Genomic DNA, 13,553 nt, shown 5'->3' on the forward strand with positions numbered 1-13,553 from the left:
TGAACAGTATCGGTGGGAGTTCCCGTGGTGGCGCAGCGGAAACACATCCGACTAGGATCCATGAGGACAAGGGTTTGATCCCTGGCCTCACTCAGTAGGTTAAGGATCTGGCGTTGTTGTGAGATACAGTGTGGGTCACAAATGTGGCTTGGGTCCTGCGTGGCTGTGGCTGTGGCGTAGGTCGGCAGCTACAGCTCCGATTCAACCCCTAGCCTGGGAACCTCCATATGCCACAAGTGCAGCCCTAGAAGCAAAAAAAAAAAAACAAAAACCAAAAAGCAAACAAAAAAACAAAACAAAACACAAACAACCATGAACCAAAACCCACTTCTATCTTGAGCTTTAGCGCCAAGGCCTTTCGGACAGACATGCTGGTCAGGTGACCCACTGCGTGCCTCTGCACCGTTGTTAGCTCTGTGCTTTGTTTAAGAGGAGCTGCAGATTATTTACAAGTTGAGTTCCCGCTTGTCAGCTCATAACCTGCACATGAAGAAGGACCATGTTTCCTCTCTTTGGGGTTTCTTTAAATATATAAACCAAGTCAGAATATAGTATTTCTTAATGTAAAAAATCTTTATTGCTATTTCAGCTTAGAAGGTGATCAAAAATATTTACTCTTGCCTTAACTGAGAGCTTCATAGTGTCATGGAATGTGGTTTTTATTTGCAGTCTTCCCCTAAAGCAAGAAAAAGCAGTAAAATCCTAAAGTTGCTTTTGATTAAGAAACTAATTCTACATACATACAAGTTAGAGAAAATTACAGTTCCATGCTAAAATAAAGTACTTACAAAATAACAGGTATTCTCCATTTTAAAACAAAGCCATGAAAAAGATACTCCATTTTATTTTATTTATTATTGTTATTTTTTACAAACAATAGATTTGCTGCAACATGCTCTGGCTCATATTATTGAATTAAAAAATTTAACACATTTCAAAAATATCAAAAATACACTATAATGAGTCTTAGGACTACAATACGATGATTGCACAAAACCATAAGATATGAACTCACTGTCTGGGTGACCTCCACTGGCAACAGTGAGAGAAAATTCTAGAGCATCTGGGAGAAGTGCATGAAATTGAGAATACAAGGAGCTTATGTGTGATTGGATGATCACCAAATAAGGGAAACAGAGCAGGATTTACTGTAGCTGCTTTTCTCAATCTAGGAAGTGCTTACCCGCCCATGGGGCAAAGTCACTAACTGGAGAAAAAGATTAACTTGCCTCCAGGACTGGGTGAATGGCCCCACCCAGAGGGAAGTAAAAAGTGACAAGAACAAGACAGTTCTAGAGTGATGCTGCAGACATCACTGAATGGCTTGGCGACTAATTATTTAACAATTGGTACATGTATTGTCGATAACAGCCAAGTGCTCCCTTATGGAGGTCTCTTCATTAGTAATTATTGAGTAGATACAGAAGGGGAGCCTGTGGCTTCCAAGTACCTGCTTTTGCTGAAAGTCTACGTGGGAAGAAGGGCATCATTTGATATTCAGTAGATCAGCCGAACCTAACTGGCTCCATCTAGGAAATAGCACTCGCTACAAACAATTAAAATAGCACCCAATGATTGCCAAGCTGCTCGTGTTGGCTCTTCTATACACCAGGGAAATGAATTCATCAACCGATTGCACACGTACACTCTACAGTAGTATAGGAAAGCCCTCGCTTGTATGAAGGGTGGTAATTCAGTGACTCTACGGTAGCTTTATGACATACTAGCCTTCAAAGTTTCAAATGTATTTCCAATCCACCTGGATGAAACTAAAAATACCATGGCTGCCAAGGCTCCTGTATTGTTCTTTCTTCCATGGGACTCCTGGACTGCTCCCATAAGCAGGAGTGATGTTCTTTCAGAAATTCTCTCTAATACATGGGAGGTACACACAGGGACCTGAGAATCGTGCAGAGGTTGGGCTCTCTGGGGGCGAGATCAGCAGGCCTCTGCCCGCCTAGGGACCAACACTGCCTCTGGGTAAGATCTTGGGAAGGAGACTACATTCACCTGGAGACAGATTCCTGGCTTCCACCACCTGACGGCCTAATCGGATCACACACAACTGTAAATGACTTCATATGTCAAGCGTTCCGTGTATTTTTGGTGATGGGCTATGGCCTTTTTAATCCTCTGTTTTAACACAGAGCAATTATTGAGGGAAATGAGTTAAAGGAAGTTATTAAAAAGAATTGTTTTGATATAGCCTATATTAAAGGTTTTCAATAAAACCGAATGTTTCCTAGACATAAATCCACCACATAGTAGAACATTAAGTATTTCAGAGTTCTTCTAAACTTTCAGTAAAGTCATTTCATATCTGGATTTCGTGGTGGTTCCAAAAAGTACGGTGGGAAACAAAGAGAAGAAAAGGGTTCACAGGTGAAGGACAATTTTTAAGACACTATACTATTCAAGTGGTATAGTCCCAAAATAATTTCCAGCACTATCATCTTGGTTTTTTCCTTCATTTTCATTTTTCCTTCATCCCCCCCCCCCTTTCCCATATAAAAATAAGGCGGCAACAGACTATTGTTCCCATCTTTCTAACAGCACCTGAACGTCGCATGAATCACTATGTTCCCCACTTCGAATTAAGACCTGAGTTCTAAAATTCTTCAGTAGCTAACCAGTAGTTTGACACAGAAAAGTTAAGTGTTTCTGACAATCTGGGGACTCAAATTCAGATTCTTGAGGGGTTGAGCATTAGACAGTCATTGGTATGGAATCCCCCAAGAGGGTACCCCACTGACACGAGCAGGTGGGTAACAGGGCCTCTGAGAAGGTGAAGATACATAACCATTCGTGGACAGGCTATCTGGTTTTCTCTTACTGCTTTAACAAACACTTAAAAAACAAACAAACAAACAAACCCAACATATATTGTATAGATCAACTCTAACACTTTCTTGGGAGTTCTCTGGTGATCTAGTGGTTGGGACTCAGCACTTTCGCCATTGTGGCCTGGGTTCGGTCCCTGGTCTGGGAGCTGAGACCCCACATCAGGCTACACTGCAATGCCATGGCCAAAAATACCCACCACACTGCAGAGGCACCGGTTCAATCCCCAGCCCAGAGCAGTGGGTTAAAGGATCCAGCATTGCCAGAGCTGCAGCTCAGATTCAATCCCTGACCTGGGAAAATCCATTATGCAGGGGGGTTGTGGCCTTAAAAAAAAAAGAGAGAGAACAAAAATAAACAAAAAACACATTTTGTATCTCATGAAGCAAATTAAAAACAGTTCCACTCTGTTTTCTATTTAATTGTCAAAGTATTCTAAAAATTCAAAAAGTACATTCCCCACTGGGTCAAATTAAGCAATATCAAAACTTTGTAGGAATAAAAAGGAAGTAAATCTTCTAACAGAAAAGGCAAGAGAACAAAAATACAGAAAGAACTGCATTTTGCTAGGGTTACATGGAATGTGCAAAAAACACAGTAAACCAGGTTTTCTGTAAGCTTAGGAATTTCTCAGTTAAGTGTTTCAGAAATTGAGCCCAGTACGCTGAAGAAACCACGTGGGGTGGATAAGCAGTTTTCGGAAGACGACTGTCAAACACTAAGAGGTGAACCTGCAACTCCCTTCCGACCTTTGAGAAAACCATCCCTCTGCTCTAGAGAAGGAACTTGTCTAACCTGTAAGCTCCATCCGTCCATCTATTCTCACTCAGCCTCATCTGTTCAGCATCATCTGCCATAGATCAAGGTTTCTTGGATGTGAGCAGCATCGGCCTTGGCCCTACGTACCAGGAGGCAGACTGCCGGCTCCATCACACGCCATGGAAAGAGGCCAAGCCCCAAACGCCCCTCCTGTGACCCCCTGGGAGCTTCCTAGCAGGTGTCGAGTGACTCTCTGTGATTTGCGGGGAGGTCGTCTCAGTCCTCACTCCTTCCCGGTCTTCATTCCCCCAAAAGGTCCTCCTCGCCTCGGTGTCTCAGGAACTCTCTCCGTCTGACGTCCCACAGGGAAGTCAGTTTCCCAGGGCCCTTCCTACTTCCTTCTTCCTCAGCTCCGACATCCGACGATCCTTCTGCCTGCGGACAAAGGGGCTGGGCTGCCTCTAAGAAGATTGGCTCGAGTGCAGATTTGAAAATAAAAAGTTCACAGTCAATGAAAAGTGCTCTCATTACATTACATACATATATTATCTGTGTGATTGGTTCTACATTTCCAATAAACACCATTTCGATAGGCTGTATTCTCGTAGAGAAGAAGGAAAAGCCATGTGACTGGTCACATCACATCCCGTCAGTCAGGCTGAGACAGAAGGTGGCTCCTCTGTCACAGAGATCCCGCAGCAGCAATCAGTAAAGGGAATCTACCTGCAGTTCTTTCCTCCACAGAAAGTGTCCCTTTCCTGCCCAGGCAGGCAAGTTCTCGAAATGATCCTAGGAGAGAAAGGGTTAGTGGCAGGTGGTCGGACGGCGGCAGAGCAACGTCCGATCGCCGCCCTGGAACTCTGGGAATTCCGATGCAGGTTTGATGCGAAGCTTAACACTGACGGCGTTTACTAGCTTATCCAGAGCGAGACCCTGGCAGCGCTCACCATTTGTGGCTCCAAGATCTACCCCCCAAGCCATCTGTGGTCCGGCAATGCGGAGGTCCAAGGCCGCTGGCGGGGTCTCCCAGCCCAGGCCTCCGCCCGGCCCGCACCTCGGCTCCCGCGGAGGCCTACAGCGCCGTGTCAAACTCCTCCGGGAGCTCGGTCCGATCCTCATCGCTAGGCTCGGGCTTGGGCCTGCTCTCCTGGTGGTGTTTCATTTGCTCCTTCACTTCTTCTTCCAGGTCGCGAGGGACCACAAACTGGTCCTCCGGCTCCAGCTGCGTGGGGGCGGCAAAATAGCCGGTCTTCTTCTTGGGGGCTTCTGTGGCCACTTCGATGAGGTTCAGGCTGTCTTCCAGGGGCACGACAGAGCCGTTGGAGAGTTTTTTTCCGTAGAGACAGGACGTGGAGGGGGACTTCTGTAACTCTGCCTTGTCCTTGCTCCCCGGCAGCAGGATGCCGCTATTCACACTGTTCTGTCTTCGGATCCCCAAAACCGATCCCCTGGCACGCTCCTCGGGACAGGGGGTGGGCGCCCGCTGGGGAAGAGTGGGCGAGCTCTCGAGATCCCTCCCCCTGCAGCAGTGGACATCGACTTCTACTTCCACTCTGCTGCCATTGCTGATGACCCCTTCAACGGGCTGGTCGTCGTCACTGTCCAGGCCGTTGTCGGACTGGTTACTCGAGAAGGTGGCACAAGAGGGCTGGCGCTGAAAAACCCCCGCGGCGGGCGCGGGGTGCAGGCTGCAGCGCCTCTCTGGCCTGGGGAGCAAGCCGGCCTCCAGGCCAGCAGTGTTATGCTCGTCGGAAGCAGTGGACCCCACCTCGCTGCTCACCTCGGAGGTGGACATCTCGCTGCTGAACTCGGAAGCGATTCCGCTACTGGAGGAAGGCGTGGTTGGCTTGGGCGGGTCCTTGATGAGGGCGGTGGAAGGGAATCCCACAGGCCCCGGGAGGGTGAGTCCATTCATTTCGCAAGTGCAGCCTTCCTCAGCAATGTTCAAATAGACCACCATCGCCCCCACGTTGTCCTGACAGCCATAGCTCTGGGCTAAGGTGCACAGCTTCTTGGCAGCGGCTAATGGGTCCTGGACGTGGCGTACTGCGTTGACAGCTTCTGCATAGGACAAGTGTTCCCACAGGGCTTTGTTTCCCAGAATCAGCAACTCATCTTGGATGGTAAGCGGAGTGGAAGCTATGTGAGGCTTGGGGAGGATCCAGGGGTAGAGGTACGTGCAGCCCAGCATCCGGGTACAGCAGGTGACTCCATTAACTTTGTTGTCCTGGAGACAAGCAGAGTGCAAACTCTGAGAAACAGGTAACAACCACGCACAATTTTCTATCTTTCTAGATCACAGTAAGATAGAATTGACATGGTACATGTGTTTCCTAGGATCTGTGTAATGTTCAGTGGACTTATAACAAAAAAGTGTAGAGAATTCTAAAAGGACAAAATATCAAATTGTTATTATACCACAAAGAGTTCAGAGGACTGAGTTAAATCCGATCAAAATTAAGTGGATAAAAGGCATCTCTGCCTCAAAAGATATTTGTTTTATGGAGTTGCCATCATGGCTCAGGGGAAACAAATCTGACTAGTATCCATGAGGACGCAGGTTCAGTCCCTGGCCTCGCTCAGTGGGTTAAGGATCTGGCGTTGCTGGGAGCTGTGGTGTGGGTCACAGATGCAGCTCGGATCTGGCATTGCTGTGGCTGTGGTGTAGGCCAGTGGCTACAGCTCCAATAGGACCCCTAGCCTGGGAACCTCCATATGCCGCAGGTGTAGCCTTAGAGGAAAAAAAAAAAGATATTTGTTTTAACGGGAAGTGTGGACCTCAGCATGTCACCGAATAGAGAAACATCTGTTAGGAAAACAAGCAGAACTATCATTAATTCTTTCTCCATCACTGGTATTCTCAGAGAGGTCAAAATTCAGACGGTTCACTAAAAATGACTTCTCATTTAAAGGCAGAGTTGGGACTGAAAAGATATTAAATAGCTAAAGCACTGAATAATCTCTAAAGCTATTTAGCATAGAAGAGGAAAGTCTCAAATCTGTGGCATAATTTACCCACTCAGTAAGGGCTGCACCAAGAATGATATAATTCTAAACTCAGAGGAAAAGGAACAACCCTGGTTGCAGGCTGAGAATGTTCATCTGTCGGACACTTTATCTTGATTTCTTCTCAAGATAAAACCAAACAAAACCTCGAAAGCTCCCAATATATTAATTTCATAGTTGCAGTCATTCTTTGGGTGAAAATCTTGCCTCTCTCATTTAACATTATGTGTCACAAACTCTATACATATTATTTTCCTCATCTATAAAATAAAAATAAAAGTACTTTGTTCATGAGGGTTACTGCGAAAATTAAACAATGAAAGTACAATGCTTGCCAAATAATAAGTAAACCATAAATGTCCGCAGTTACGATAACATTTATAAAAATGTTTCCTACTTATCTAGGATCCCCTAAGAAAACTCTAAACAACATTGATCTAAATTCTGTAACAGACAAATACGACAAAAGTTATCTTTTTTCTTGCATTTGTTTTGAATGAAGGACCTTTTCCTAAGACTACAGTCCTAGAATCTCGATAGTATAATCACATCGTAATGACGCTGTTTTGGGTCGTGTGCTTCCTTAGATAAGAACCTAGTATGGACAGTCCTTAATACAGAACTCAGCCCAGAAGTGGACCCACACAAATAGAGTCCACTGATCTTTGACAAAAGAGCCAAGGCAATTCAGTGGAGACAGGACAGTCTGTTCAAAACAAGCTACTGGGACAACTGGACATTCACATACAAAAAGGGAAAAAAATCTAGACACTGCATGCCGTTTATACCGTTCACAAAAACCAATTCAAAATAAATCACAGACCTAAACGTAGAACGTGAAAGTTCCAGGAAGCCCCATCGTAGCTCAGTGGAAATGAAACTGACTAGTTCCCATGAGGACTTAGGTTCGATCCCTTGCCTCGCTCAGTGGGTTAAAGATCCGGCGTTGCTGTGAGCTGCGGTGTAGGTAGCAGACACAGGTCGGATCTGGTATTACTATGGCTGTAGTATAGGCCAGCGGCTAGAGCTCCAATTCGACCCCTAGCCGTGGGTGCATAAAAAGACAAGAAAGTAAGAAAGAAAGGAAGGGAAGGGAAGGGAAGGGAAGGGAAGGAAGGAAGGAAGGAGAAGAAAAAGAAAGAAAGGAAGAAAGAAAGAAAGGAAGGAAGACAGAAAGGAAGGAAGGAAGAAAGAAAGACAGAAAGAAAGACAGAAAGTCAGACAGAAAGTTCCAGAAGATAACACAGAGGGAAATCTAAAATGACTTCGGATTTGGCAATGAGATTTTAGCTAAGACACCAAAAGCAAGACCTATGAAAGAAGTAAATTGGTAAGTGGGACTTCATTAAACTAAAAACTTCTACTCTACAAAAGATACTGTTAAAAGAAGGAAAGATAAGCCACCAGAATGGAAAAAGTATTTGCAAAATATATCTATATCTTTGTGTGTATTCAAAACACACAAAGAATGCAACAATAAGAAAATAAACAATGCAATAAAAAATGAGCAAAAGATCTGAACAAAATCCTGCTTTGTAGCAAACAATGTAATTGCCAAAATCTCTTTGAAAGCAAATGTTATGCTAACTTCTGAAAAAGGAAAAAAAAAAACCCTATAAAATAGCAGAGATATTGATGCTTCTTTATTAAAAAAAAAACAAAAAACAAAAACGACCAGAGGATAATCAGCGATATACAATGTCAACTGGAAAAATACTGGGAAACTGTGCATTTCAGAACAGGGATATCAAACTATAGAACTTTTTCTTCTGTTTGGAATAACAAACCAGATGAAAATTAACCAAAGGGAACATTTACATTTATTTTTCCATGCTAGCTACAAATCCAAGGGACCACAAATTAGGATTTTTCATTTCTAATTAAGTTGCTTTTTCTTTTTTCCTGGTCATTCGCAGCTCATTCGATTCTCTTCTAGTACTATTATCTGGATTGAATACAGTTTACAAGGCTTGCAAGGAAGAAAATGGACCTTCTCTGTTCCATGCAGAAGAGCAGTCGTTAGATGTGGGGAGCAGAAGTAACGGGTAGAGATTCACCTCTGTTATGATGGCTTTTTGGTCCTTCACCCTCCGAGCCTCCTCCGGATCCTGTTCCAGGCTGAAGACTTTAGAGAGGGGCACTGGTTTCCCACTTCGACACAGCACTGCTTGGCACGTGCCAACGTTGGCCACAGTCAAGCTAAAGCTACTTGTTGGATCGGCAGTGTCAGGGCGGATGTAACAGAGGAGAGCAGACGAGCCCAGCTTCTGGCCGGCCATGCCTAACTTCCTGTTTAGAAAGAAGAGAAAATGAAACCATGGCAGCTAGTCTTAGAAGAAAGCGGTGGGCCTTCATGTCCATGGCTTCCACATTCTTCTGCTACATGACTGTGAACCAGCCCTACCCATATTCATCGGAAGGCAATCTCTTGCTATGAGAGTCTTGCTAAGAAATTTTAGCAAAAGGGTAGGGGTACAGGAGACCATGAAGGCGCAGCTTTCTCTGCTGCTTCTACTTGTCTGATTACAGACTACAGAGACCTGATTCAGTGACTTCCAGCTTTTGCACAACAGAATCTCCTGAAGGGCTGGTTGAAAACAACTCTGGAGAGTTCTCTTGTGATGCACTGTTGTCAGCGCAGAGGCCTGGGTTGCTGCTGTGACGTGGGTTTGATCCCTGGCCCAGGAACTTTCACATGCAGTGGGCCCGGCCAAAATTAAAAATAAAAGTAACAACTCTGAGCTCATTCCCAGCGTTTCCAGTGATGCGGAGGCTGCTGATCCTGGAACAACACTTTGTGAACCACTTCCTCAGGTTGTAAGTTCCCTGAAGGAAGGACTGCAGTTGTCCTTGTATTTCTCCCATATTCATGGTGTCCATCCCCCCCAGCAACGGGGACACATTTCTAAGCACAGAGCAGATGCTCTTAGAAAGATTTGGTTTCAAGTTCCAGCTTTTGCCATTCATTAGCTGTGGATGCTCAGCAAGTTCATGCTCTGAGACATTTTTCTGATTAAAATACCCACCCTCTGTGGTTTGTTATGGAAATGAAAGATAGAGTATAAAAATGCTCAGTATAGTGCCCAGTGCTTGGGAGGCATGTCAGAAACTGAGTTTCCTTTCACAAACCCTTTATTTTGCCAAGTCCCTGGCTCAATTCTCTTACTGAAAAATGGACTCCTTTCCCAGCACCTCTGTGTTCTGGTGACAGATTAAACAGCGCAGGCTCCAGATTGTTCCATTTCAACCTTGATTATACAAAGGCGCAGCCTCTCCGTGGTACCCTTCATGCAGCCCACCTCATGTGCATGATGCTCTATGAGCTGAGCGTTTGGTTTGTAGGGTTTGGCCCTTGAGTGGCTTAGACTTCAGTGAGAAGATTAGCTGTTAAGTCCTCAGTAATAAGTACTCTAAACATGAGAATCTGATGAGTGCTTAACCTTTTGTAGGTCACTGATGCTTTGGAGACTCTTATAAAGGCTTACTATCTTCCTTCGCCCAAAAGCACACACCCCCCCACAACCTTCTGTGTGTGATTTCTGGACTTTCCAGGTTCTCAGCAGCCTTTGGCTTCAACAGAGAAAACAGATGGCTGCACAGACTCTTTAAAGAGCCAAAGTCTCCGCATCCCACGCTGATGGAGAGAATGGCCTCGGAACAAAGAGCAAGATCTCACCTTGCTCCTGTCCCTGTAATTGAGACCCTGACCTTCTGGCTTAGTGAGATGTGTTTCCAAAAACAGGAACTATTCAATCCACCTGCTTACCTGTGAGAAACCAAGAAGGTGTGCGCCATGAAGACGGTGTCGTTTGTTGACTGCTGCACCTCTTCCAGAAGCACATCCGCCATGGTGCACTGGAGGAGGCGCGGGAGCTCCTCGTTTCGATCCCCGTCGAACATGCCATACACAGCTCCCACCCCCTCTGCAAAGGTGTCCACAGCCAGAGCAGACACACACAGCCTACCGCAGAAAGAGGAGGAAGACAAATGACAACGTTAGTGGTAAAGCATTCTTCTCCAGGGAGCCTTCTTTTAAAAAAGTACTAACTGAAGATGGACTGGAACGGCAGGAAAACCTAATAAGCTACACATGAGAAAAGTGTTACAGACGAGAAGGAGCACCTTAAAGAGCTGATGTCACAAGAAAAGGGGGAATCCTGCCACACTCGGGGGCAGTACAGACTAGCTTTGCCATGCTGTACCAGGCAGGAAAGATCAGGCGTTTTCTCTGAATAGTGATTAAGGACTAGCACTTCAAAGACGCCCCCCACCCCTCCCCGGGGCACCACACACCTGTGGCTGAACACTCTGCGACAAGAGAAAGCACGTCGTGGGACTCTGGGGCATATAAGGGGGTACTGGAACAAACCTAGTACCGGATCTGGGCTTCGACTGGGTCATTCTGGGGAAGGTCGAACGAAGCAGAGATCCGAGATTGGGTGCTGTCAGAACCACACTAGACTGAGTGTGCTACTGTTGGCTATCTCAGTCAATCTTATCTCCAGGGAAGGAAGATTAGCATGGGGACAAAGGAAGCAGCAGTCACCCATCTCTGTCACGAGAGTGGATCATGGGCTCAGAGGGGTCTTAGGTGACCGTGGCCTTCTGTCATTTCTCTATGCTCAAGAGGGTAACAGCACAGCCTGGCTTTCAGTATCAGATCCATCCTCCGACGGCAGGGGAGCTTTTCTGTCTCCACGGCCGCGACACTCACTTATTTCTCTGCCCCGCCATCTCGGCCAGTCCGTGGCTCCAGAAGGTGGATGTAACTGTGGAATCAGTGGTGGGCAGAGGTTTCTGATCAATTTTCAAGGTTGTGATGTGGCTGTGAGAAGTGGAAAGAGGCACGTTTAAACCATATACACGTCTATACTTTCCAACGACTATCCCGACAATATGTGTTTTTATAAAATAATCTGTGGGGAGACCAAGATTCGCCTTCAGAGAGACTAAAGGAAGTTATGTGCTGAACCACCAGCTAGGAAGTGAGACGAAGGAAAGGGGTGGGAGGAAGCCTTGGGGGCCCATTATAATCGATACTGTTCATTTCAGTGAACAACTAAGCACAACAAGAGATTTCTAAGTTTCAATCAACTGTCTACTTTTAACGGTACTGATAAAGTGAAGTCTTGGTACAATGACTGTCTCTTAGATGCAGTGTGCCACCTAAACCGCCTATGTCTGCTGTGTGATTGGGCCACTCAAGATGGTTGTTCTCTTGTTCTCTATAGATCTCCTGCTTGACCAGTGACTGCCTCACCCACACCCTCCTCACGTTCTTTCTTAATCACAGAGCCTCAGAGTTCCCGTCGTGGCTCAGTAGTTAACGAATCCGACTAGGAACCATGAGGTTGCAGGTTCGATCCCTGGCCTCGCTCAGTGGGTTAAGGATCCAGCATTGCCGTGAGCTGTGGTGTAGGTCGCAGACGCGGCTCAGATCTGGTGTTGCTGTAGGCTGGCAGCTACAGCTCCGATTAGACCCCTAGCCGGGGAACTTCTCCATATGCTGAGGGTGCGGCCCGACAAAAAGACAAAAAAAATCACAGAGCCTTAAGAGTAAATGCCTACATACTTACCTTCCCTCAACCACCCTGGCTAGTGATTGTTCTAATCTTTAGATCAGAACTATCTGTGCTAGTTTATCAAAGGGGCATGTGCCTCTGCTGGTTTCCCAGGTAACCGATGAGCCAACCGGTTACCCTTGGTAACCTCCCTCTCCCCCAGTAGTAACGACTAGCACTGTGTCCTGTCCCCCATCCGCCACACGTGGTGGGGTGTTGGGGTGTCGCCTCAGGACCTTGACTCAGACACGTGGGCTCTCCCTATCCATTAACTGTGACGTCTCTGTCGCCGACTCTGGGCTCTCTCTTCATCTTGAGGCTCGGCAAGGACAGGGCTTTCAGGCTGTGGGGTGCGGCCCTGCACCTGCCCTGTCTTGAATACCGGGCTGTGGCTGAGCAGAAGCCACGGTGCTGAGCTCTAACAGACATGGGCTGACTGCTGGGCAGAACATCCATCAAACACAGAACCAAGGAAGAGAACCAATGGCCTTTCTGATCTAAGCCTTTCTACTCCTTTCATGAATCGAGGTCTCAACCGTCCTGAAGAAAAACCACACAAGCCTGGTGGGACTAAAAGCACGTGCGGATTCCATTCCAAAGGCTTTGCTACCTAAATGTGTCCAGCGTCTTGTGTTCCAGAACCAGGTTTGTATTTCCAGTCAGGTCCAGGTCTTGTAACGTAGCCGGCAGGGCCTCTGGAATCAGGATTTCAGTCAAGTCGTTGCAACTTAGGTCTACAAACTGAGATGGAAAATGGGGAGATTAAATTAATTCTTATCTCCCCAAAGCTCAGTCTCCTACTACATCCTCAAAGGAAACTCAATTTCTTCCCAGGAGTCAATTAACTATACTGTCTGTGATCCCAAACTGCCCCTTCCCTCTTCCTTACGAGAAGAGAACCACCTCGGGCTCACTGTGGTTACCCCAGGAGGACCTCACTGCTGCGCCCAGAAGCACCTGGATCTGAGGCAACTGCAGAATCTCCGGGAAGATGCTGATATTGTTGGAATGCGCCACCAGCGTGTGCAGCCTTCTGCAGTTGGCGATGGTCGTGGGGATGGTTTTAAGCTTGTTGCCACTTAGGTTCAGTTCCTCCAACTGCTCCAATTTATTTAGTTTGCTGAAAAAGAAACATCAAAACACCACATTGCACCCAAAGGACCAGGTGCCAGGCAAGTTCCACGGCAGCCAGAGCAAGAGGTGACCGGCCCGCTGCCCAGAGTCCGCTGCCCGTGCAGGATAAAACAGCCACCAGGGTGAACGGCTGCTCCTGTGGGGCCCCAGCCTCATCTGCCTCTCAGGGTGATGGAGGGCTGCAGCTTGCCGTGCCTCTCTTGCAGCTGCTGGATCTTCAAGGCCTGAACATCTTCCTGTGACTGACTTACA

At 46.5% G+C, this 13,553-nt stretch overlaps 1 protein-coding gene across 1 annotated transcript in view; it reads right to left on the reverse strand.

Annotated features, from left to right (window-relative positions):
• Positions 1–3,170: 3,170 nt before the first annotated feature.
• Positions 3,171–13,553, reverse strand: part of PHLPP2 (PH domain and leucine rich repeat protein phosphatase 2) — a 79,680-nt gene continuing 69,297 nt past the window's right edge. Inside the window, exons 14-19 of the mRNA XM_047789785.1 lie at positions 13,125–13,287; positions 12,778–12,908; positions 11,321–11,431; positions 10,373–10,567; positions 8,664–8,895; positions 3,171–5,827 (exon numbers count right to left, since the gene is read on the reverse strand). Coding sequence (XP_047645741.1) covers positions 4,673–5,827; positions 8,664–8,895; positions 10,373–10,567; positions 11,321–11,431; positions 12,778–12,908; positions 13,125–13,287 — 1,987 coding nt within the window. The 3' untranslated portion in view covers positions 3,171–4,672. The remainder of the gene's footprint in view (positions 5,828–8,663; positions 8,896–10,372; positions 10,568–11,320; positions 11,432–12,777; positions 12,909–13,124; positions 13,288–13,553) is intronic.

Source organism: Phacochoerus africanus, chromosome 8 (genome assembly GCF_016906955.1).
Source record: "Phacochoerus africanus isolate WHEZ1 chromosome 8, ROS_Pafr_v1, whole genome shotgun sequence".
Lineage (NCBI taxonomy): Eukaryota > Metazoa > Chordata > Mammalia > Artiodactyla > Suidae > Phacochoerus > Phacochoerus africanus.